The sequence below is a fragment of the Petaurus breviceps genome, unplaced genomic scaffold, assembly GCF_028583685.1.
Source record: "Petaurus breviceps papuanus isolate PSGF00001 unplaced genomic scaffold, PetGlider_PUasm1.0 154, whole genome shotgun sequence".
NCBI lineage: Eukaryota > Metazoa > Chordata > Mammalia > Diprotodontia > Petauridae > Petaurus > Petaurus breviceps.
In genome coordinates, this window is record NW_027185715.1 from 12,727,246 (window position 1) to 12,751,882 (window position 24,637).

The following is a 24,637-nucleotide window of genomic DNA, read 5'->3' on the forward strand; positions in this document are numbered from 1 at the left end:
CCTGAATGCAGAGGATTCTTAAATCTATATCTCCAGCCCCAATTTCCCTTATGAACTCCAGGCCTGTATTTCCAACTACTACATATATTCTCTCTGTGTATTTTCATTTATCTTAAACTCAATATGGCCAAAACTGAACACACATTTTCTCTCTCTCTCTCTCTCTCCCTCTCCCTCCCTCCCTCTGTCTCTTTCTCATTTTTGTAAATATCACCATTCTTCTGTCAATGAACTTAAAACTCAGGCATTTATATCTCTTCTCTCTTCCTTATCCCTCAACATCCAATTTGTCATTAAACCCTCTCATTTCTACCACCAAGATCCTCAAAGGCAGGGACTTTGTCTTCTAAAAATGTTTTTGTATTTTCAACAATGCTTTGATTTTTTTTTATTTTTAACATTTTTTTTGAATGAAGGTACAAAATGCAAACCTTTTAGCTGAGGACTTTAGTGTCTACCACAGTTTGGCTCTAGCCCACTTTTCCAGCTCTATGTCAAAATACATGTATTCATGTTCCAGCCAAAATGGATAATTAGACCAGGCATGGTAGCTCATGCTTATAGTTCCTGATGCCTAGCATGGAGGGCCACCATGTTGCCTAAGAAGGTCAAGGCAGGAAAACTGGAGCAGGTTAAACTTCTGTGCTAATCAGCACTGGGATTGCACACATGAGTGATTGTTATAGTTCTACCCTGAAGGAAGAGAGGGAGACCAAATCTTAAAACAAAAAACAAAAAAAATGGGCAATCATCCCTCATCTTGTCTTATCTTTTTTTCTTCCTGCTGGAATCTTTACATGCTATCTATATGCCTAGAAGAGATTCTTTCCCTATCTCCACCTGTTGAGATATTCTATTTCTTTTTTTTTTTTGGAGGGAGTAAGGCAGGGCAATTGGGGTTAAGTGACTTACCCAAGGTCACACGGCTAGTAAGTGTTAAAGTGTTAGACTGGATTTGAACTCAGGTCCTCCTGACTCAAGGGCCAGTGCTCTATTCACTGTGCCACCTAGCTGCCCCAGATATTCTATTTCTTTAAGATCTAAATCACATTTTTCCTTCTCTATGAAGCCTAACCTGATAAACACCATCCTTCCCTACTCTACTACCCTGACAGCTCCCTTAGATCTTTCATGCCTCTTTTCAGTTTCACTGCTCCTATGTCTTTATTACATTCTGATTTGTTTTGTAGCTCTCGATGTACCTGTCTTAACCCCATTAGGTTGTCAAGCTCTTTGAAGGCAAAGACTGCACCATTTTTCCCTATCTTTGTATCTTCAGCACTGATCATGGTTCCTTACACACAATAGGCTTTTAATAAATGTTTGCCGAACGGATTTGATGGTGTCAAGTAGTGTAGTCTGGATAGCAAATATTTTGTCAGCTTTGGGATTTTGTGTACTATTTTACCACCTCTATTAAAATAAAAGAGAAGGATAATTCCAAAGCTAAAGGATGACTGACAGGTCTGCTAAAGTCACAAGTTAAAAAAGCTCACTTAAGGTCTCTCTGCTACTTTCCAATCTCCATCAAATACTGTGCTGAGTGTGTCCTGCAATCAGGTGCCCTAGTACCGCTCCCATGGTTGAGTATATATTATCTGCAGACTATTGTAATGCATGTACCCAACATGGTGACTATAAACCTTCCTCCCCTGATCTGATAGCCAGCTTCCAGGTTTTCTGCTTGGGACCAGTCTTTAGCCATCAGGGTTCTTCCTTCCTACAGCCTATACAAAAATGTGTGTGTGTGTGTGTGTGTGCGTGTGTGTGTAAATAAAATAGGATGATGATGTTTGTTCTTCGTTCTCAAACAGGACCATGGCATCAGGAACTTTATGTCAAGACTTGCAAGCGAATTGGATGTAAGTGAGGGAGGACTGTGCAAAGTCACCAGCCTCGCATTCTCCTCTGGATCCATCTGGGTCAAGTGACCAGATATAGATCAGGATGACTAGAGATATATGTGTGTGTGTATGTGTGAATGTGTGTGTGTGACTAGAGATGGGTGTGTGTGTATGTGTGTATGCATGCATGCACACACAGTGATAAAGTATATAAAATGATAGAAAGTATCATTATACTTTGGAAGAGATCTATGTGCCTATATGATAGGAAAAAGCATGAAAACAAAGAAACAGTTACCAATTGTTACTCAAGGCATTTTGACGATTTGTTTTTTTAAATGGCCTGGCACTCTATCCAATGTACCACCTAGCTGACAAGTTTCCTCTCTATGAATGGTATCAGATATGAGTAGCAGTGTCAGGTACTGGAAAGAATACTGGTCTTTAGGTCAAAAGGCCCTAGACCAAGACTTGCCTCCAGCTTTGACCAGATGTTTAAGCAAGGCCCTGTCAGTCAGTTTTCCTATCTTTTACATTAGGATAATAATACCCAGATAACCTCCCTCACAGGATGCTGTGAAGAAAGTACTGTGTAAATCCCATACTACTACATAAATGTGAATTATTATGATGCCAACTGGATGCTGAAGAAATATTAAGTTTTCTCCTAGTACATGCAGTTTAAAGAGTAAAATCAGCCACTTGAACCAAGTTGCAGGATAAATAATTTTATTCCTTTGTCAATATGTTGGGAAATTGCTTAGAGCAAACTTTTTATTACTGGTGTGTAGAGAAAATAAAAAGAAAGAAGAATAAATTGGCTTCAGAAAATAAAAAAACAATTTAGGAATCGATCTGGGAGTCATTAATGGAGGAATTTAGATAAGGTTACATTTCTATGACAAAACAGTATTACTAGAAGAAATACACCTTCCACTGCTTGTTGTGGAGGTGGGGAACAATGACTGTGGAATCATTCAAATGCTTAACTGTTTTTTTCTTCTTTGTTACAAAGCGAGGCTCATTAGGTAAGGGAGGCCAGGAGGAATACGTTCAGAAATAAATGTAATAGGAAAACAAAAGTCATTCGTAAAACTTAAGGGAAACCCCCCCAGCATCACTCAAGATACATACTCTGTTGCTTGACATACACTTTCCCCAACCCCCGCCAAGTCAATGAAGACTCCACAGTGTTGTGGAAATCCTTATACATTAGTGTTTCCCCTTAGTCTGTGAGTCAGAAAATACCATCACTACTGTGACCTGTATGAATGTCCTATGATTTGAAGTCTACTGTAGCTTCTTATCATTTTTCTTCAAATGTTTTAAAGGATGCTAGATTTTTTTTTAAATTGGATAATCTGCCTGCCTCGCATACTTTCTGTACTTTGCTCAATGTGCAAAATTAAAAATCTGATAAGAATGATGGGGTACTGTGGATTTCATTAGCTCCAGGGCTGTCTGAGCTCTATTTAATTAAAAAGGTTGTATCCAGCTGATTTGTTCAGTATGGAATTTTATCTACCCCACCCACATCCCCCAGCCCTAATGCCCCTTCTCAAACTGTGGAGAAAAAGTACAAACTGCTTTTGGAGGTGTGAGGCATTTATTACAAATGAACCCTCCAACACCCAAGAAGGCAATTCCAGAGAATTCTGCTATCTTCTTACGTGTACGGAAACATATTAATTCTCTTTGAGACATAATGATTAGCACCAAAGGAGGTCTATGGGTTTGTGGAATATAAGAAAAATAAGCAGCGTGGGCTTTAAATCATGGCTTAAGCTGTGTTTTTAAAAAAATTTTTAAATAAGGGGAAATTTTCAAAACAAAACTACGGGGATTTCTCTGGTTGCCTTTTTGGGGCATGAAGTTCTTATTCTTGGGGCATCTGTTGACTAAAGATGCTTATGTGGACTGCATTTAAAAATTAATAGGCACATCTGTGTGCTTGGAAGCCATAATCTCTGAGGTGTTTATTTTTATGCTTGATACTTTGTGCTTCTTCATCGAGTAATACCATAGAGGCAGCACGAATAGAGAGAGCTGGCCATGAAGCCAAGATTCTGGATTCCTGTCCTGCCTCTTACTTCTCAGGGTTCCGGGGCCTCTCTTGAAGCCTACTGGTTGTTCAGAAAGTGCCAACCTGCATTTGCTAACTTGGACTTATTTTTATCAATGAAATCAGAGGTCCAGTTTATGGTCCGATTAGTATACTTTTTAGTTCTTGATTCCACCAGAATATATCGCTGGTGAACTTCTTACTATAAGACAACGTAGGGGCCGATCTGGGAGGGGAGAATTTCTCTATCATCCTGAGAAGAAAAGGTTTCAGAGATGAGACCAGATCTCACAAGAAGGCACCTCTCTTTTTCCCAGGCTCCAAATATTTGAGAGCACACCAAACATGCTTTTGAAACTCTGGGAAATGGAATGTTCCACAAGGAATGAAGACTAATTCACTGATTTCTTTGAAGCAGAAATATTTGGATGCCATCCTTAAGAATTATGAAGGAGTGTGGGAATCCACTGTAACACTGTCAAAACATACACACTGCCTTTTGCAGCTTCATTATTTTATATTTTGGAAGGAAATCCAGCATTAAAAATGCTAAGTGCCTTTGTTCCACCTGCCTTAGGGACTTTGTTTTACATTAAGCAAGATTTTGATAAACACTCTTAAAACTATTTTCATGCCTCAATTTTATGGATTTCCATCAGGGTATATTCAAACAAATCACATACAACTTGAAAAGGGGGACTTGCCAGATGGAGGATATTCAATAAATAATCAATCACCAAGAATTTATTAAGCTGCTACTATGTGCCAGGCAATGGGACAATAAATGAGTTAGCTTATCATACAGAAAAGGATGGAGATAGACTCCAACTCAGCTCTGTTCCAGTTTTCTTATTCTCCTGGAAAAAGCAATAACCATGAAGGAAAAATAAAGATATGAGGAGATGTATCCAAATGGATCCTCTTACCATGGTCAGGTCCTTTCAGTGCTACTCGAGTCTGGTGATAGGGAAGGATCTCAAGTTTCACCTGGTCTGTAGTATTGGCAAGGAATTGGGTTGCTTCAGCCATGGTGCAATATTCCATGCTTGTTCCATCGATGGAGAGAATGTGATCTCCGACATGCAATGCACCACATCTACAGAAAGGAAAAAAAAAACTCAGTCTGATCAGGTATGGCTCCTGTTGGGAATGTGCCTTTTGGTTCCTTCAAATTGTTCGTGAAAATTACAAGAGAAATTTATTATCTTTTAAAAAAGAAAGGAAAAGTTCAAGTGTTATAGGAGCCATCCAGTATCAAATTTTAAGCTTTTTAATACAAACCTGATACACAAACAGAGACGTGGCCTGGAAAAAAAATGGAAAAACTCAGGAAAACAATGTATTTTCATATTCTTTTCCAGGTTTTATGTGGGAGGGGAAGAAATATGTGGAAATAATTTAGAAAAACACTTTTTTTCTCTTCTTCCCCCTGAATTTTTTTTTCAGTTTTTCTTCCTTTAGGCCTTCCTATCTTTGTATAAGAATTGGTAAGTACACAATAACACAAGATATTCCTCAAAGAACTGGAATGGGGTAGCTGACTACTAATACATGTCTCAATGACAACAGAATAGTGAGAATAACCTGAGGAAAATATTAGGTAAGACCCCTCTCACACAAGCACTCAGTTTACCATTTTCTTTTAGTTTTGTTATTCCAAAGTTTATTGGAATAGAAAGTGTAAATGATGATGGAAATTGTGCAAGATTCAAACAAGTCTTGAAACAAGTCTAGCAGGGTGACTTGAGGGGAAGATTGGGACAAGGGGAAGTGGGGTTAGCTGCTAAATCTTGCTGCACTCAAGAAGTTGAGAAATGCAGACACAGCAGTTAGTATCCTCACGTACCAGTTAAGTGGACAGCTCCTTTAACTGGTAACCCCCTGAGGAATGGGAAAAAACAGAGGGAGAAAATTAAAGCATCCTGTACCACTGAACTGGAGAACACCCCCAGATCAATAGATCAATGGTTGTTAAAGGCTTTAAAGTAGGGTAAGACCACAGGGGAGCTGTAGACTGACCACTACAGGGGGTTGCTGCTCACAGCCCTGTTGTGAGAGGTAATATTGGAAAGAACTGGGGTACAGGGAGAAAAGAGCTAGGAACATGAATAAGAGCCTGGCTCCTACAGCATATTTTAAAATAAAATTTAAAAAAATACTCCACAGCTTTAGTAGCCTACCTCTCGGGGCAAAAAGTGTTTTTAATTATCCTTTCCATCTATAAATATAATTTCATTTGAATGTGCTGGGTCACTCCAAATGGAGGAAATGAAGCCTTTCTTATCAGGAACTATAAAATGATTTTGTAGGTGGGAAACCAGTCTTTCCTTCCCATCAACCTCAGCAACATTCTAAAATATTAATTAGAAGGAAAAAAAAAACCTAAGGTAAAGGTGTTTCATTTTTATTGTGTTGTAGGAATGAGAAATGCACCTTAAAGGGACACTTCAAGGTTGTAAAACCTTAAGATTAACACACCATGACAGCAGCTTCACAGTGCAGGGCTTTTCTTTAAGGATTCTAACCAGGTAGTCAATTTTTTTTTTCGTTTAAGGAAAATAATAAGATTTCATGGCTATAGGGTTTAACTCCTTTGGATACTTCACTGCATGCTACATTGCAAACAAAGAAATCGCTTGACTTCTCTATGGAAATAATAGAAGGTTTATGTGACAATGCATGGTAGGAGAGTTTTGCTTTAAAAAAAAAACTTTAAAAATTGTACCAATGGCCAAACCAAACATTTGGGGAGAATCCTTAAACTGAGACTTCCATCATGGGTAGGGTAGATTACTGATAGGAGAGGTAAAAAATTTTTTTCAAAGCAATTGGGGTTAATTAACTTGCTCAAGGTTACACGGCCAGTTATTTTGTGTGGGTGCCAAGTATCTGAGGTCGGAACCGATCCTGGGTCTCCTGATGCCGGGGCCGGCGCTCTTTCTCACTGCGCCAACTGGCCGCCCCAGGACAGGTAAATTTTAAAGCTCAACAACAACTTGTCTCTCTAAACAAAGCCTGTAGAAAATGGCAAGGAAACTTAATTTTTAGTTTTTTACTTGTTTATTTGTTTATTTGGTTTTTGTCATGCAGTTTGGAAGATGAAGCATCTTCATGGGCGCTCACCTGTCAGCAATACTCGCAGATTTGATTTTGTCAATGATGATGACCTGCTTGTTGCAGCACATTGAGGTACTCAGTGCAACACCAAGGCTGGAACCAGGGGTTTTGACAACTTCAACAAGCAGCGGTCCAGAGGCTGTTGCCACTGAATCTGTTGGAAATTTAATTTAAAAATAAAAAAGAGGTCAGTATATTATCAGTCAGGATAATAATTCAATCATACAGAACTGTAACAGGCACAGAATATATCAAAGGGTTGAGCAGTGATGTCTGTGTGTTATAATATTAGTGACAGATACATCTTTTACAACATTCTTGTGTTTTCCTGCCTCCCTTGGGGGCACTTGGGTCATTGATCAGTGGAGTCCTTTCAAGTACAGGTGTACCCAGTGGTTACCGACTCCTGACTTCATTCTACTTTTGGATGCCTCTGATTTCCTTGATTTTATATCTAGCGGAAGCCCACCTCCATGTAATTTCTATCCAGTACTCATCATTCTAGCTTTGGGAGCCAAAACATCTAGTACCTTCTCAATGTTAGAGTCCTTCAAATGCTCAAAGGCAGATATAATCCCCTTTCTCCATTTATCTCATGGAAGAAAAGACATTAAATCATATTAGCATTACCAGCAGATGCAACAACACAGATAATTTTGCTCAACCATTTCTCGATTATTATTAGTAATATCCAATCCAGTCCAATCTCATATACACTTATTAAGAGAGGTACAGCACTAAGGTCCATTGATACAAAGATAGAAGACCAAATCAGTCCCTGTTTGGAAGGACCTTACGTTTTACCATCAAGAAACAACATGTAAACAGATAAGAATATACAAGATCACTTGAGAATAGAGAGAGCATTTAAAAATAGGGAGCCTGGAAAAGACTTCCCAGAGGTGGCTACACAGTACAGAAGTTAGAGCACTAGACCTGGAATCAGGAAGACATGGGTTCAAATTTGACCTCAGATGCTTAATAGCTACATGACTTTGGGTAAGTCGATTAGTCTCTTTCTGCCTCAGTTTCTACATCAGTAAAATAATATAATCATAGTATCTACCTCCCAGGATTGCTGTAAGAATAAAATGAAACAATATGTGAAACAGTTTTCAAACTTTAAAGCACTGTTTGTAATGCTAGCTATTATTATCGATAACTATTACTAGTAATAGTTATCGGTAATAATAAAGGTTATTATTATCACCACAGGAGGTAGGTCACAAATTAATCCTTGAAGAAAGTTAGCGATTCTAAGAGGTGGAGGCAGAGAAGGAATGAACTTGCCAAAGGTATTTGCCACTATCATGGAGGATGTCCAGCACAGATTCTGGGGGATTTCGCTGTAGTAGTGAAGCCCTCCAGACAGTGTCTGCACATAACATTGTGTTGATTGCACTAAGCCCCAGAACACTATAGAACTTACAAGATTCACAATTACTCAAAAGACTTCAGCTTAACAATCCACAGAGGAAAAATCCAAGTGAATGAAGAATGCCTACTTTCCAGACTATATTGTACAATTTAATGGACAGTCCATAAAGTTGGTCTATTAGTACCTATATCTTTCTCTATCTTTGAAAGAAACAGCAGAATAGAGATGAACTCTATATAGGCAGAAGAGCACCAGCTAGACTGCATTTAGGAAATTATATAGCATTTTCAATGATTCCAGACTTTCCCCTGAAACCAAGACCCATCTTTTCAACATCAATATGTTTTATGGTAACAAATCATGGAATACCAGAATCTCTAAAGAATCAAAACCAAAGGTCCTCAAAAAAGCAACGAAGATGCATATGGTAGGCATAAACAGACCACAGAATATTACAAATGGTAACTGGAACACAGGAGGTGGTATAAATCACTATCATCCAAGATACAATCAAAAAGAAGATTGAACTGGAACATGGAAAGGAGGAGGGATAAGATATGTACAGCTTGTGCACTGCACTGGTACCCAAGGAATGCTAAGAGGTCTAGACAGAAGCCCCAAGAATGGAGAAGTTATGGGAAGAAATGGAAATAATTACACAGGATGAAAGGGCATTGGAAGGTTATGAAAGTCTGAAAGACCGAGGCTACTTGAACTTTTCCCCCATCACTTCTCCTTTTCACCTGAGAAATTTTTATGTGACCCCAGGTATAAATAGGTATATAAAATAATTGTATAAATCAAACATTTACTTATGATAAATAATAATAATATTTATTTTAAAACAATTCTTTGGGTATACATATAATTTTATCATTTATTAAAGATGAAAGAAAATTCACATATCAGTAAGGTGGATGAGCTTGTTTATTTTTACAGTAGGAAAATATTTAAACCCTTTATTTAATTAAACTATGTTTCTGTAAGAGAAGATTTTGCATGTACAGTAAAAAAACTGCAATTCATTACAAACAATAGTCTCGAATCTGAGTGTCTCTGGTATTGTTCGTTGGTGTCACGTGGTGTGATGTGTTTTCAGAACCAAGGCTGTAGTGAAATTGTGTGATCCAACATGGGCGAGTGCTTCCAGAAACACCTTGGATACATCACACATTTGATTTTGGATTAATTTTTGCTCACTGTGCATTCAGAAACCTTTTTCTGTTACCCATTTTTCGTGACCCCCACATTCAGTTATGCAACCCCACATAGGGTCACAACCCACAGTTTAAGAAACACTGTGATAGACCAACCGTCATAACCATAAAATCACACAGTTGAAGAAGTATTATCTCTTTCATGTTGAGCAGAAACAGCTCTCGCAGATGTCCAGATGGGCAAAGTCCCTCATTATGACCATATCATGCCAGTTTTATTATCTACTGCCGGAACTCATCATTTATTTCCTTCTCGAAGTCTATCCTGGGTGAACAGTCTATAGTTATGTTGTCATCATAATATTGTTTCTGTTTTAATCTCTATTTATCCTCATCCAAATGATTTCTGAGGATTTGAGTGCAGGGCATAATTTAAAGAAAGGTGGCAATATGGTGATGCCTGGGATGCCACAGTTACCATAAAACAAAACTCATATTGAATAGGATGTAAACTAGGGTAGTTTCTCTAAGTAGAAACTATCTCAAGAGACTCTGAGATGTACTGGACATCTCCAGGACTAATACTTATAATTAAAGTCTATAGAACCCAGATAACTCCAAAGGATGAGAGGATCACAAGATTTGTTCAATAAAGAGACAACGCTAGATTAGCTGCCCCCTTAACCAGGTCCAATTGCCTAATCAATTACCTGCCTGGCACATCTCCATCCTGTGAGCTGACTTACTCTTTAAATAAGCAAGACAAGTGAACTTGGTGAGTATCTGCTCAAGACAATGTATAGAAAGGATTTTGGTGATGATGATAATTGCTGATTGTGATTTCTCTGTTCTTTTCTCCCCAGTTAAGGAGGAGAGTTGGGATCCTGCATTAACTGCAAGAGGCTAAAGAAGAAACCGTCTATGACTTCTTTCAAATATCCTAGTCCAGGGGCCAGCATTTATATTAAGTAGGATTTATGGGGGAGCTGAATCTTGTGAGATTTAGGATTAAGCACAAGAGGAAAAGAGTCTTCCAAAATAGACTTGGGCATAACGAATACCAAGCTATGCCACTTAGGAGAGATAATGACCTGGCACCAGACTCTCTTAAACTTTACTTCCCTCTGTGTTGTATCGTTAGTTACACTGACTTGCTTCCTTTTCCTCACTTTCAATACTCCATTTCCCAATACTATGCCTTTTCATTGGTTGACCCCCATGGCCAGAGTACTCCTGTCTTCACCTCCCTCACCTCTCTTTCCTGGATTCCTTCAAGAATCACCTTAAATTTCATGTTCTTCTGGAGACCTTTTCCAGTCTTACCCCCCTGCTAATGCTTTCCCTCTGAGACTATTGTCCATTTACACAGTAGAGATAATCCATATAGAAAATTGTTTGTATGTTATCTTGCCTGACTAGAATATGAGTTTCTTGGGGGCAGAGAATACATTTTTTGGCCTTAGCAGAATACCTGAACACAATAAATACACAATAAATGGCTGTTGACTGACTTCTCTGATGTACCAATTTTTCCTTCTGGAGAAATTTGCCTACATAAAGTTGACAAGGGGGATGGCTAGGTGGTGTAGTGAATAGAGCACTGGCCCTGGAGTCAGGAGGACCTGAGTTCAAATTTGGCCTCAGATACTTAACACTTAACTAGCCATGTGACCTTGGGCAAGTCACTTAACCCCAACTACCCTGCCTTCCCCACTCCAAAAAGCAAAAAAAAAATAACATTGACAGGGCTGACATTAGGCAACTGGGTGGTACAGTGCATAGAGAGCCAGGCTTAGAAGTCAGGAATATCTGAGTTAAAATTTGGCCTCAGACCAGACACTAACTGTGTAACCCTGGGCAAGACAATGAACCGCTTTCAGCCTCAGTTTCCTCATTTGAGAAATGGAGATAACAATAACACTTACCTCACATTGTTGTAAGGATCCAATGAGATGTTACATATATAAATATACGGATATAAACACATATGCATATTTGAGGTAATATATAATATTATATGCAAAATATATGTATTTAAAGTTCTGTGTAGGGGCAGCTAGATGGCACAGTGAATAAAGCACTGGCCCTGGAGTCAGGAGGACCTGAGTTCAAATCTGGCCTTGGACACTTGACACTAGCTGTGTGACCCAATTTCCTTGCCTTCTCCCCTCAAAAAAAAAAAAGCCAACCAAAAACCCAAACTACAGTTACATGTAAACCTTAAAGCAATATATTAATATTATTATAATCATGGGGAGCTATTATAATAACAGGTATAATGGAGGAGGAGAAAGAATAGAAAAGAGATGTAATTCATGACAGAGAATCTCTAGGACAGGTAGCAATAAAACCTATGGCCCCAGGTAGCTATAGTATATATAATGCACAAAGTATAGGTGTTTATTAACAGGGGGAATTAAAAGCACTAAGTCAAGGGAGCATTAACTTGGGTAGACTTGAAGAGATAGCAGAAAGTAGAAGGTTCTGGAATGCTAGGCTCCATGGGGTCATGAAAAGTCAAACGTGACTGAAAACTGAACAACAACAAAGTCAAGGGAGAAAACCTGACTTCATAGGTCATTACTAACACAATGTCAAGGGACTCATGACCAGAATTTGTCATTAAAAATTATACTTTATTGAAAAAGAAGAAAATGGGTAACATTAAGAAGATATGTTTGGGGCAGAGCCAAGATAGGAGAGTAGAAACACAAACCTGGTGTGGGCTCCCGCTCCAATCACTTCCAATACATGTAAAAAAATGACTCTAAACAAATTTTGGAGCTACAGAACCCACGAAGTGACAGAAACAAATCTCCCACTGAAGGCAGCCTGACAGGCCAAGGGGATGGGTCTATTGCACTGGGCTGGGAGCCGAGCGAAGTCTTGCATGAGCCATGTATTTCTGGCCCCAGGGTGGCCTTGATCAGATGTGGCCAGAGCAGACTTCAGGAGAGTGAATTACTAGTAGCTGTGGAGGTTTCCAGACTTCTCAACCCATAAACGCCAAAGAGAAAATAAAAGTTCAGTGTGGAACTCTGTTGGAACAGGGGGACAGAAGAACACAGTCCAGCTCCTGCCACCTGGGGTGAGAAGTAGCGGAGGTGTGGCAGATGCAGCTGTTGCTTTGTGGCTGCCTCCAGAGCTCCTGGCCTGCAGATCATAGAAGACCAAGCAACCATTCAGAGAGTAATCTCTCTTGCTTTAACCTTCTTGGATCTTGATCACAGTCTTGGATGGTGGTCCTGGGGCGTGTGGTCAGTGAGCCAGAGCTTGTGGGGGCTGCTGACAGGGCACCCTCCTAATTGTTCCAGCAGCTGCAAGAACCCCAATGATTTGGGACAAAACTCTCTCCATTCTGAAAGCAGAGTTCTACAGTGGCAAAGAGTTCAAAAGTCAAGTAATCAACTGGTAACATGAACAAGCAGAGGAAATTCAATGCTGCCATAGATTCCTTTTTTTGGGACAAAAAGGACCAAAGCATGGAACAGGAGGAAGACAACAAAGTCAGAACTCCCGCATCAAAAACTCCCAAGAAAAATATGAATTGCTTACAGGCCATGGAGGAGCTCAAGAAGGATTTTGAAAACCAAGTAAGAGAAGTGGAGGAAAAATTGGGAAGAGAAATGAGAATGATGCAAGAAAATCAAGAAAAGTGAGTCAACAGCCTGATTGAAGAAAATAACACCTTAAAAAACAGACAATCAAATGGCAAAAGAGGCCCAAAGAGCCCATGAGGAGAAGAATGACTTAAAAAGCTGAATTTGCCAGATGGAAAAGGAATTTTAAAAACTCACTGAAGAGAATAATTCTTTCAAAATTAGGTTGGAGCAAATGGAACCTAATGACTTTATGAGAAACCAAGATACTATAAAATAGATCCAAACAAATGAAAGAATAGAAGTCAATGAGAAATATCTCATTGGAAAAACCACTGACCTTGAAAATAGATCCAGGATAGACCATTTAAAAATTATTGGACTACCAGAAAGCCATGATTAAAAAAGGGCCTAGACACCATCTTTCAAGAAATTATCAAGCAAAATTGCCCTGATATTCTAGAACTAGAGGGCAAAATAGAAATTGAAATAATTCACCTATCACCTCTTGAAAAAGATCCCAAAAAGAAAACTCCTAGGAATATTATAGTCAAATTCCAGAGCTCCCAGGTCAAGGAGAAAATATTGCAAGCAGTCAGGAAGAAACAATTTGAAATGTGGAAACACAATCAGGATAACACAAGACCTAGCAGCTTCTACACTAAGGGATTGAAGGGCTTGGAATATGGTATTCTGGAGGTCAAAGGAGCTAGGATTAAAACCAAGAATCACCTACCCAGCAAAACTGAGTATAATGCTTCAGGGGAAAATATGGTCATTCAATGAAATAGAGCATTTTCAAGCATTCTTCATGAAAAAACCAGAGCTGAACAGAAAATTTGACTTTCAACTACAAGAAGCAAGAGAAGCATGAGAAGGTAAACAGGAAAAAGAAATCATAAGGAACTTATTAAAGTTGAACTATTTACATTCTTACATGGAAAAATGATAATTGTAACACATAAGACTTTTTTCAGTATGAGTATAGTTGAAGGGAATATATATGTATATTTATATACATACATATAAATCTGTGTATAGGAGGTACATGTGTGTATAAATATATATGTTCATGTATACATAGACAGAGGGCACAGGATGAGTTGACTATGAAGGGATGATATCTAAAAAATAAAATTAAGAGGTGAGAGAGGAATTTATTGGGAGGAGAGACAGAGAGATAGATTAGGATAAATTATCTCATATAAAAGAGGCAAAAGAAAACTGTTACAATGGAGGGGAAGAGCAGGAAGGTGAAAGGGAATGGGACAACCTTACTCTCACTGAATTTGGCTTAAAGAGGAGATAACATACACACTCAATTGGGTATCTTACCCTACAGGAAAATAGGGAGTAAGGGGATAAAAGGAGGGATGATAGAAGGGAGGGCAGATTGGGGGACAGGGTAGTTAGAAGCAAACACTTTTAAAAAGGGAAAAAGTCAAAGGAGAAAACAGAATTAGTGGGGGATAGGATGGAGGGAAATATTGTTAGTCCTTCACAATATAACTACTATGGAAATGATTTGGGTAACTACACATGTACAACCTATATTGAATTGCTTATCTTCCCAGTGGGGGGTGGCTGAGGAGGGAAGAAGGGAAAAATCTGGAACTCAAAGTTTTAAAAACAAATGTTAAAAAGAAATTTGTTTTTTACATGCAACTGGCAAATAAGATATACAGGCACTGGGGTATAGAAATCCATCTTGCCCTATTAAAAAGTTAGTGGTTGATGGGGGAGAATATATGGTAAGAGAGAACAGATTGGGGGAAGGGATACTCAGTACACTCACTGTTTTGGGGTGGGGGATAGGAGAAAGACAGAGAGAAAAAACTGTAACTCAAAATCTTGTGGAAACGAATGTTGAAAACTAAAAATAAATTTAAAAAAAAAAAGGAGATATCTTCAAGGAAATCCAGCAATCAGGGGTGAAATGCTATAGAAAATATCTGATTAAGGATCAAAAGAATCAAATAAAAAAAAACATATTGTGGTAGGAGCACACTCTGGACCACCTTGACAGAGGGAAGAATTAAATAATAAATGTTTATTGGACTGGACTGGAAACAAAACTTGTTAGGAATGTTTTAAGAGGGTCAGGTGCAGGTTGGGTAAGATGGTCACTGATGCTCTTTTAGGCTCTAAGAATCTCTGATTCTATGATAATCTGTTGTTTATATTAACACTTTCAATATATTTGTACAAGTCAGGCACCTAAAGGAGGAATTATTTAGTGTATGGTACCATTGCTTGAATGATAAGAGGGGGAAATGGTCTTTCAACAGCCTAAAGTAATACTTTTAGGATTTATTTTAGACTAGAATTTATTCATTCATTCATTAATTCGTTTATTTAGGATTTACCTTAGACTAGGATTTATTTATTTATCCATTCATTTATTTATTTACGATTTATTTTAGACTACAATTTATTCATTCATTCATTTATCTATTTAGGATTTACTTTAGACTAGGACTTATTTATTTAATAATTTATTTATTTATTCATTCATTTATTTATTTAGGATTTATTTTAGACTATGACATTTATTTAGGATTGGCCTTAGACTATGATTTATTTAGGATTTATTTTAGACTAAAAAGACCTGGAATGAATCCAGGTTATGTGCAGGCTATATACATTGGCTGACCTTTTCTTAGAACTGCAAACTTCTTTCTGCAGAAAAGACTTTTCTAGGGGCTGTTCACAAAGTTCTTGCACTGGCTTTTGAGAAGAGACTAAATTTCTTTCCTTTTTTTTTTGGAGGGGGGAAGGCAGAGCAATTGAGGTTGTGACTTGCCCAAGGTCACACAGCTAAGGAGTGTCAAGTGTCTGAAGCTGGATTTGACCTCAGGTCCTCCTGACTACAAGGCTGATTCCCTGTGCCACCTAGCTGCCCCCATAAATTTCTTTTCTTTTTTTGCTTTTTTTGGAGGGCAATTGGGGTTGTCACATGGCTAGTTTTTTTGTGTTAAGTGTCTGGGGCCGGATTTGAACTCAGGTCCTCCTGACTCCAGGGCCGGTGCTCTATTCACTGCGCCAACTAGCCGCCCCCATAAATTTCTTTAGAGACTAAATGAAGAGGGAATCTTTCAAGTCTTGAAAACTTCTGTGTTTTCATTTCTGTTATGGCACCAAGACTTTTTTGTAGAGACTGATGTGTTAGAAGAAGACATGGGGTCAGCATTTCTGCGAAAAGGACCTAAACTCAGAAGCAGGGCAGTTACTTGTCCCTTACTCTTCATGGCAAATAATACCCATGAAAACAAATTACAAGGCAAAGGATAAGGAATTACTTGCAATCAAGACCAACAATCAATATTATCTAGAACGTTCTCGACATCAGGTGACAACCTTCATCAATCATAAAAAGTCAGAGCATTCATCTGGCCTTACTCAGATGCATGTTCCCAACAATAAAAAAAAGTCAACTGAATATCCCCAAAAGCTACTGCACGTAAGTCACAACAATCCTTATGGAGAGTGGCATCAGAAGCGCTCCGGCATTTTACTAAGACATCCAACAAGATGGAAAGGAAAATCAAAGTGATAGACCTGAGGGTTGGGGGAATAACACGTTAACTCTGGCAGGAGAAAAGAAACAGACATGCCAGCATGAGAAGAAAGAAAAATCAGAAAGAAATCAAGTTCAGCCCCTGACAGAGGATTAATTCATCACGCTGAAGTAAAGCATGGGTGTGAAAAAAGAATCATACAGACATAAATTATTCATGGTTAAAGAGGTTTCAGCCATTAAAATATTTATATCAACAGTAAAGTACTTATGCACGGTGGTGATTTATGGGCTGCTATAATTATGTAAGATACACTGATGACTATTTGCATAGAAAACACTCTAGATTTTTTCATTTTGTTAATCAATTTTCCTTCTGAACAGTGCATTTTAATCAGAGGACAAGGCTTGATTAAACCCCACCCAAGGCAGCACAATGATTTTTTGCAAGTTAATACTAACATGGCCTGGCTAACCTTTCCTTTAGATAAATAGTATGAGAAATGGGATTGTTGTCAGATTATTCTTTAGCAAAAAGCTCTATTATTCTCAACTTAGCACTCAGATAGTGATATTAAAGCATTTCATCAACTTTCACATGAACTAAACAACAACATAATATTTCTGAAGTATTGAGAAGCAGACTTTTGCCTGTTGAAGGATACTTTTGGGGAATAAAATAACTACCACTATATATATATTTGTGAATTATTAGTATAAAACTACTATAGAGTTATTCTAATGCCTAGTCAGGGTCAGAAGTGAGTGCGGCCTTGAAGGCCATGGCAACAGCATGTAAACTTGGGACACATTTCTAAGCTGAACTAGTTTTGAATCAGGGGACTCAGTGACTATCAGATGGAAAACCTAGATAAAGTTTAGTAAGCAAGCATCTAAGCATTTATTATTTGCAGGCACTGTACTAAGTGTTGGAGATACAAAAAACAATCAAAAACAGTTTCTGTCCTCCAAAGGTATGCATTCTAACGAAGGAGACAAAGTTCAAATAATTAGGTATGTATAAGATATATACCAAGTAGAGAGAAGTTCAGAGAACCAGCAGACAGCATTATGCTGGCTGAAAAATGGTGTTTTTTCAGTCACAGGAATTCTTAAAAAAGACAACTGACAAAGTCTAAAAGTAGATATGTTTTTCCCTAGTAGTTGGAATGTCCCCATAGATGAAAATATGGATTTTTAAATATTAGTGTTTCATGGTTTCAGTTATCCACATACATGTGTATATACATAAACGTATATATTCAGACAGATGGACAGATAAGTTAGGTGGATGTAATGGTAAAAGAATTTGAAGAGCTTCCCTGCCCTTGAATGGGCCTCACGTGGAGCCCAACAAGAGAAGCTTGCTTATGGGAGGCTTGTTTTTCCAGGAAGGTCCACACCTTTTTTTGCTTTGTAATTAGGCAGTGGGTCACAAAGGTTGTGACTGTTGTCTTCTGACCGAGGAGAAGACTACATATACTCACATACATACATCATGCATATGTAATACACACACATACATATATATGTATACACACACACGTTGACGTCAGATTTTTGCTTTGGGGCTCACTTTGGGAAGAGTTGTGTGATTTGACCAGACGAGACTCTGGGCAGCCCTCCTGGCTTTGAAAACCTAGATGCTGGTGCTTCTCTCTCTGGTGACTCTCTGTATGGATATGATGGTCAGACATCTAGAAGCCCTATTTGTAGGTCTGTTGAATTGTGTTATTTTCTCTGTTGTTTTTTTTGGGGGGGGGTCTGCTTGTAACTTCTGCTTGTATTCTCTGAAGTTCAGGGTGCTGACCTTTTCCCCTGAACTACTTAAATGACATATGTTTGAGTGACTATAGTAAGATTGTTAACCCTTTTTGAAAGCAAAGAACCTGTGCTAGCAGCCATCCTGGGTGTGTTAGTTTGCTGATACAGTGGATAAACAGATAAGGTAGATAGAAAGATAGATTGATAGATAAAGTAGGCAAGTAGGTGGATAGATAGGTAGGAAGATGGAGAGATAGACAGACAGATACATAAAGTAGGTATGTAGACAGGTAGACATATATAAGCACTTAGGCGGCATCATAGTGGATAGAGTGCCAGGCCAGAAGACAGGAAGACTCATCTTCCTGAATTCAAATGTGGCCTTAGACACTTTCTAGTGGTGAGACCCTGGGCAAGTCACTTAACCCTGTTTGCCTCAGTTTCCACATCTGTAAAATGAACTGCAGATCAAAATGGCAAACCACTCTAGTATCTTTGCTAAGAAAACCCCAAATGGATTAACCAAAAGTCAGACATGACTTTAAAACGACTGAACAACAAGATAGATAAATAGATTAGAGAGGTAAAAGGTGGTGGGGGGGGGGAAGAGGGGAGAGGGAGAAGGGGAGAGAAAGAAAGGGAGGAAGGGGGAGAGGCACAAGCTAGGATCTCATCAACCCATAAGGATCTAGGATTTTAGGGCAGGTATTACAGTCAGTCCAGCAAGCAACACCCTAAGGAATAAAGTTTCTGAGACTTCAGTCCAGAGGAAGCTAGCAGAGATTCCAGCTTTGGAAGTGAGCTTGGTGGGACAATGTAAAGAACTACATGGGGAATGAGTTAAGTTGAAAGCCTATTCCCTCCATTGTTGAGACTGGATTGGTATGAATGGGGAGCATGTCTCCAAGTTTCTAGAGGAAATGTCTATATGCTTGTTCATTCTAAAGTTTTGAAGTAAATATCCCTTTGTAAAAGGAATCTGATGTTAAATCACCTGGGTTATCCCAACAATCTTTTTTGCTTGAAATCTTTCCCAAGTCAATCCATCCTCCATTAAGATGCCAAAGTGATTTTCCAAAAATGCATGTCTCTCCCTGTCACGTGACTACTCAAACTCTATTAGCTGCTGAGTGGGACAAGGGAAAATATTCCCATAAAGTCAAGTCACCAAACTTGAGCTGGGCTTTAGTCCCAATAGGCCCAAATTTTATTTTTCTATTGAAAACCCAGTCTTCAGGTAAACAAGAGAAGCAACAAGTAATCTGAAAATTGCTTACTTTTGGCAACAAATAATGTGTCTGCCAGGTGTTTTTGTAATTTCCTCCTTTTGGTAAACAAGAAAAAGTAGCATGTAATCTGTAATAGCTTACTTCTGATAAATAAGGAAAATAATTGAAATAAGCATTTGTATTGGGTAAAAGGATTGTAAGGACACACCTTCCCACCAATGGGAATGAAGATCTGGATACTGGGGAGGGGATTTGGGGTTTTGGGGTTGTCCTAGAATTGTTTGTACAAGGGTAGATAACTGCTTGCCTGATTACTGTACTTTGCCTCCCTACACCGGTGCATGTTCTGCTTAGGGGACGCCCAACTCTCTGGAGACTTGCTTAGAAATAAATAGCTTCTGTTTCTACCTGGAGAAACCTCTTAGTTGTATTTGGGTAAGGGTCTTTAGGATCTTCATCCCACACACAACCTATCCTGGCTACAGGATCAAATATAAAATCATACTTTGGCTTTTAAATCTGACCCTCCCTTATGTTTTTAAGGTTTTTATACTTTACTCCCCCTCCACCTCCTTTTCAATGTAGTAAAACTTGTCTTCCTGGCACAAAAATACTCCCTTCTCACATTCCCATACTTTGTTTGTTTTGTTTCTTTAATTTTACTCCCGTTAACAAAAATATTTTCCCCCTCTACCTTGCCCAATCCAATTTAAAAATAAAAGAAAAACAAAACCCTTGTAATAAATATACATAGTCAAATCAAGTTCTTGCATTAGTGATTCCTCCCAAAAAAAAAAAAACAAATGTCTCAATCAGCACCCTGGGTATGTCACCTCTCTGTCAGGAGGTGGGCAGCAGATTTCCTCACAGGGTCTCTGGAATGGTAGCCCATTCCTCTGCTGATCAAAATTCTTAAGTCTTTTGAAATTGTTTACCCTTACAATGTTGCTACTGTATAAAGTATTTTTCTTGATCTCGCTTAGCTCAGCACCACTTCATAGAATTCTTCTCAGTCTTTTCTGATGGTATCCCCTTCATCATCTCTTATAGCACAACAGGATTCTAATAAGTTCTGATGCTACCATTTTTTCAGCCATTCCCCAAATTATTTCCGGTTCCTTTCCACCACAAATAGCTGTTTAAATATTTTGGGGCATATGTGTCCTTTTCTTTTTTCTGGGATCTCTTTGAGGGTATCAGCCCACTACTACTGGGTCATAAGTGAATATATGTCTTTTCATGGGTGGCCCCCTCCATGTCTGAAATATTCTCCTCGTTCACCTTTTTTTCCCATCTTACTTCAAGACTCAGACCAAATTCCATCTTCTGGAAGAGGCATTTCCTGGTAACCCCTGCCCAACATAATATCCTTGCTGGTAGTACATTCCCTCAGAGACTACTTCCCATTTATACTGTATGTATATCATATGCACTTTTTTGGTATATTGTCTTTCTTTTAGAATGTGAGTTCCTTGAGGCCAGGGACCAAAACTTTGCCTTTTTTCAACCTCTAGCACTTAGAATAGAGTCTAACTCATAGCAAACACTTAACAAATGTGTGTTGACCATCCTCTTTCATGAAGCCTTCCTTGGTTTTCGATGTAATTAATAAATTAAATTAATATTTAATAATAATAATTAATAATAGAGGATCCCCTTCCTCTCCAAAAAGGAACCAAACCCCTCATGATACTGTTTTATTAATATTACTCACACAGCACTTACTACTTACTTATAAAGGATGTAATATAGATAAGTTCCATGAGAGCAAGAAATATGGCCAAGCTAACTTGTATATCTTTCCCAGTGCCTAGCACAGTAACTTTGCATATCATTAAACTCGAATTAAGAAGTGATGTGAGATAACTGAATAAGAAACAATCAGTTCACTTACTCTACTGTCAGAATAGTTTATTATTTAATAAAAGGGGAAACTAAAGTACAAAAGACATGAGTCGGGTACTTCAGACCTTAAGGAAAAGAGGGCTATTAGATTCCTAAATCCTGTAACTACAATTTATGGATCTATCAAACTAGAATTTAGCGCAAAATTTAGTAAAATGATGTCTTTTAACTCATTTTTTTCATTGCACTCACTACAAACTTTTCTTCACCATTATTTGCACACAAATACCACAGTTTAAGATGTGTTGATAGAGAAAAAAGAAATGGTATAGAAAAAGAAAAAAGATGAGAAAATGGCCAGATTGGACCAGTTATATATAAAGAATATCTAAGCTGTAGATAATACACTTGTGAGGGCACTGAAGGGTCAACACACAAGGAATATGAAGGGAGAGGAAGATAACAAAAGCATAAGCAAATCTTGGACCTTATTTATAATGAAAAAAAGCAACTTAGAAAACATCAGCAACTTTTGTGAAGAGTTATTTGTATGCAAACTGAGTGCATCTTTGATAAGGGTATGATTAGGGAGGAAAGAAGGAAACAAGCTTTTATTAATTACCTGTTATGTGTCAGGAACTGTGCTAAGCATTTTGCAAATATCATGGTCAAGTCACTTAACCTCTCTGCCTTAGTTTCCACAATTGCAAAAAGGGGATAACAAAATCACTGGCCTCTCTTGTTGTAAAGACAAAATGAATTATTTGTAAAGTGCCTGACACATAGTAAGCACTATATAAATGTTATCCATCATCATCTCATTTGAGAAATATAACAGAAATAACTCTCTGACAGTCAAAAGCAGGTAAGGCACAAAATAGGGTGTGTATGTGCATGTGTATGCTGGCCAAAGGTATTCACAGAAACAGTAGTGAAGATCCAGTACATAGTCCAAATAGAAGGATTTCCTGTGGGTGCTAAAGCTTTCCAGATGCTCATATTTGTATCAAGCCCCAGAACATTATAGTCTCTTCAAAGAGATCTGTCATCACTCAAAGGAATTTGATCTGTCCATACACACAGAAACACAAAATGGATGAACGTCTGTCGCCTAGATTTTAACACATACTTAGATAGATACCCTACAGAATATGTCTAACAGACTGTATAACTGGGACAGACAGTAAAGAAGGACAGTAAGTTGGGCCCAAAATTGAACAGGAGGAAAAGTAAGGATTGGCTTGCTTTTGAGAAATTTAAAAACTCTTTTATTGACCCCAAATTTCTCCTAAAAAGAAAGGCCTTTCAATTCAATACTAATTATTTGACAGATTTGCTAGGTGACAGTGAGATCTGGAACACCACCATCAATAGAAGGCTAAAGATGTGTATCATACAAAGGACAATGGAAAGGTGAACTGTGGGTAAGCATGCTGAATCATATAACTGATAAGGAAAGAACAGGATTAAAAGGCATCATCAAGGAATCATATGTCAGGAAAAGGAGATGGGTTGGTCACATTATAAGAGCAAGGGATGAGGAGAGGACAGTTGAAGAAAGGAGATCCTTCACTAGTCCCCTTGTAATGTTGGGTGAAAGTGAGAAAGGTCTCCAGTATGAGGGGATGAGTACAAGAAAGAGTCCCAGGAGATGGCAGGTATGCACTGGTTGTAATTTGCATGTCTAGAAGGAATTCCTGAACTAATGAGATCACATATCCATCTGAGTACTTGGGGTATAGGAATGGAAAATAGATAAGAAAGAGGGAGCTCCTAGGCGAAGAAACCAGTAGTGAAAACTAACCCCTTTGGTATAACTTGCTGTCTTAGTTGCTTAGTTTTTGAGAATGTTTCCAGTTACTAGGGTTCTCCAATTTGGAAATCTACACCGTAAAATTCCTCAGGTATACTTTGGTCAACTACTACATTGAGCTTGCAGAGCTCAAGAATAGTAACAGAGTTAAAACATGTTTAAGTAAAAGGCCATCAGAAGACTAAGCCAAGGGATTGCATAAGTGGTTTCTGAGGCCAAGTATGGGAATGGGGGATACAGTCTGGGGGAAATAACTTTCCCTACTGATCAGTTGTTGTTATTTTGATAGGCAGAAGGGGTTTTGGAGGTAGGGGGAGGAATTCCACAACCTTTGGGAAGGATAAAGGCCTAAGACATCGATGTATCTAAGGGATAAACTTTTAGGTAGTTCACAATGTTCATATCCTCCTTACAAAAAATGAGTCTTTAAATCAATATGGCATTTGGAGAGACTTAACTTGCATGACTATTGATGGTGATTGCTACAAAAGTCAGAAAAATTACATTCTTCAAGATGTGATGTCAAAGGCCTAAGTAGGGTACACATACATGCCAACCACCGAAGCATCATTTCAACATTATTCACCTCCAGAAGGCCTGATTTCTCTTACTCTAAAAATACTAGCTGTCAGTTCCTCTTCTGAACTGGGTAAGTGATCTCCTAAAAAATTGAAGCCCTGTCAGTTTATGCTGAGACAGGGAAGTTGTATATGCAGGAAGATGAGCTTTGCATGGCTGAAAAAGCCCACACTCAGGCTTCATAACTGCGCATAGGAGTTGGATGTGTGATTTCATTGGGACTGGGGACTCCCCAGGTGAGGGAACTCCCACCACCAATGCAAGGTGGCACCATGTGCAATGTATTTAGGGCGATGCCTATAGCACTGCCCAGGGACCAAGAGGTAAAGGTATTTGCCCCAGGTAACTTCCAGGGGCAGAGAAGAAATGGTCTGGCAGGATAGCAAGCGGTAATTTTTAACTTGGGATTCTCCACTGTAATTAACTTCAGTATCTCTCCTAGGACATGTTATTATGTTAGCAGAAAAATAACTTTTCTCAAGAATTCATTAAGAGAAATGGAATCAGGATGGGAGGGAAGTGGGTAGAAAAAATGGCACCAAATTTACAGCAATCTCAGGAAGGTGGATTTTTGTTTGTTTGCTTTATTAATGCTCACATGGATAGGTGAGATGGAAGGCCATTTTATATTTTAGTTTACTTCAAGGGTTGTCAAAGTAGAAAAAAATCATCAAATGGCTAGGCAATTGGTTATGCCTATCTCTATATTTGGGGCAGTTAGCTGGCTCAGTGG

General features: G+C 38.5%; 1 protein-coding gene across 1 annotated transcript in view; it reads right to left on the reverse strand.

Moving 5' to 3' along the window:
* Nucleotides 1–24,637, reverse strand: part of GRIP1 (glutamate receptor interacting protein 1) — a 243,127-nt gene that overhangs the window by 139,922 nt on the left and 78,568 nt on the right. Inside the window, exons 7-8 of the mRNA XM_069080983.1 lie at nucleotides 7,030–7,177; nucleotides 4,833–5,002 (exon numbers count right to left, since the gene is read on the reverse strand). Coding sequence (XP_068937084.1) covers nucleotides 4,833–5,002; nucleotides 7,030–7,177 — 318 coding nt within the window. The remainder of the gene's footprint in view (nucleotides 1–4,832; nucleotides 5,003–7,029; nucleotides 7,178–24,637) is intronic.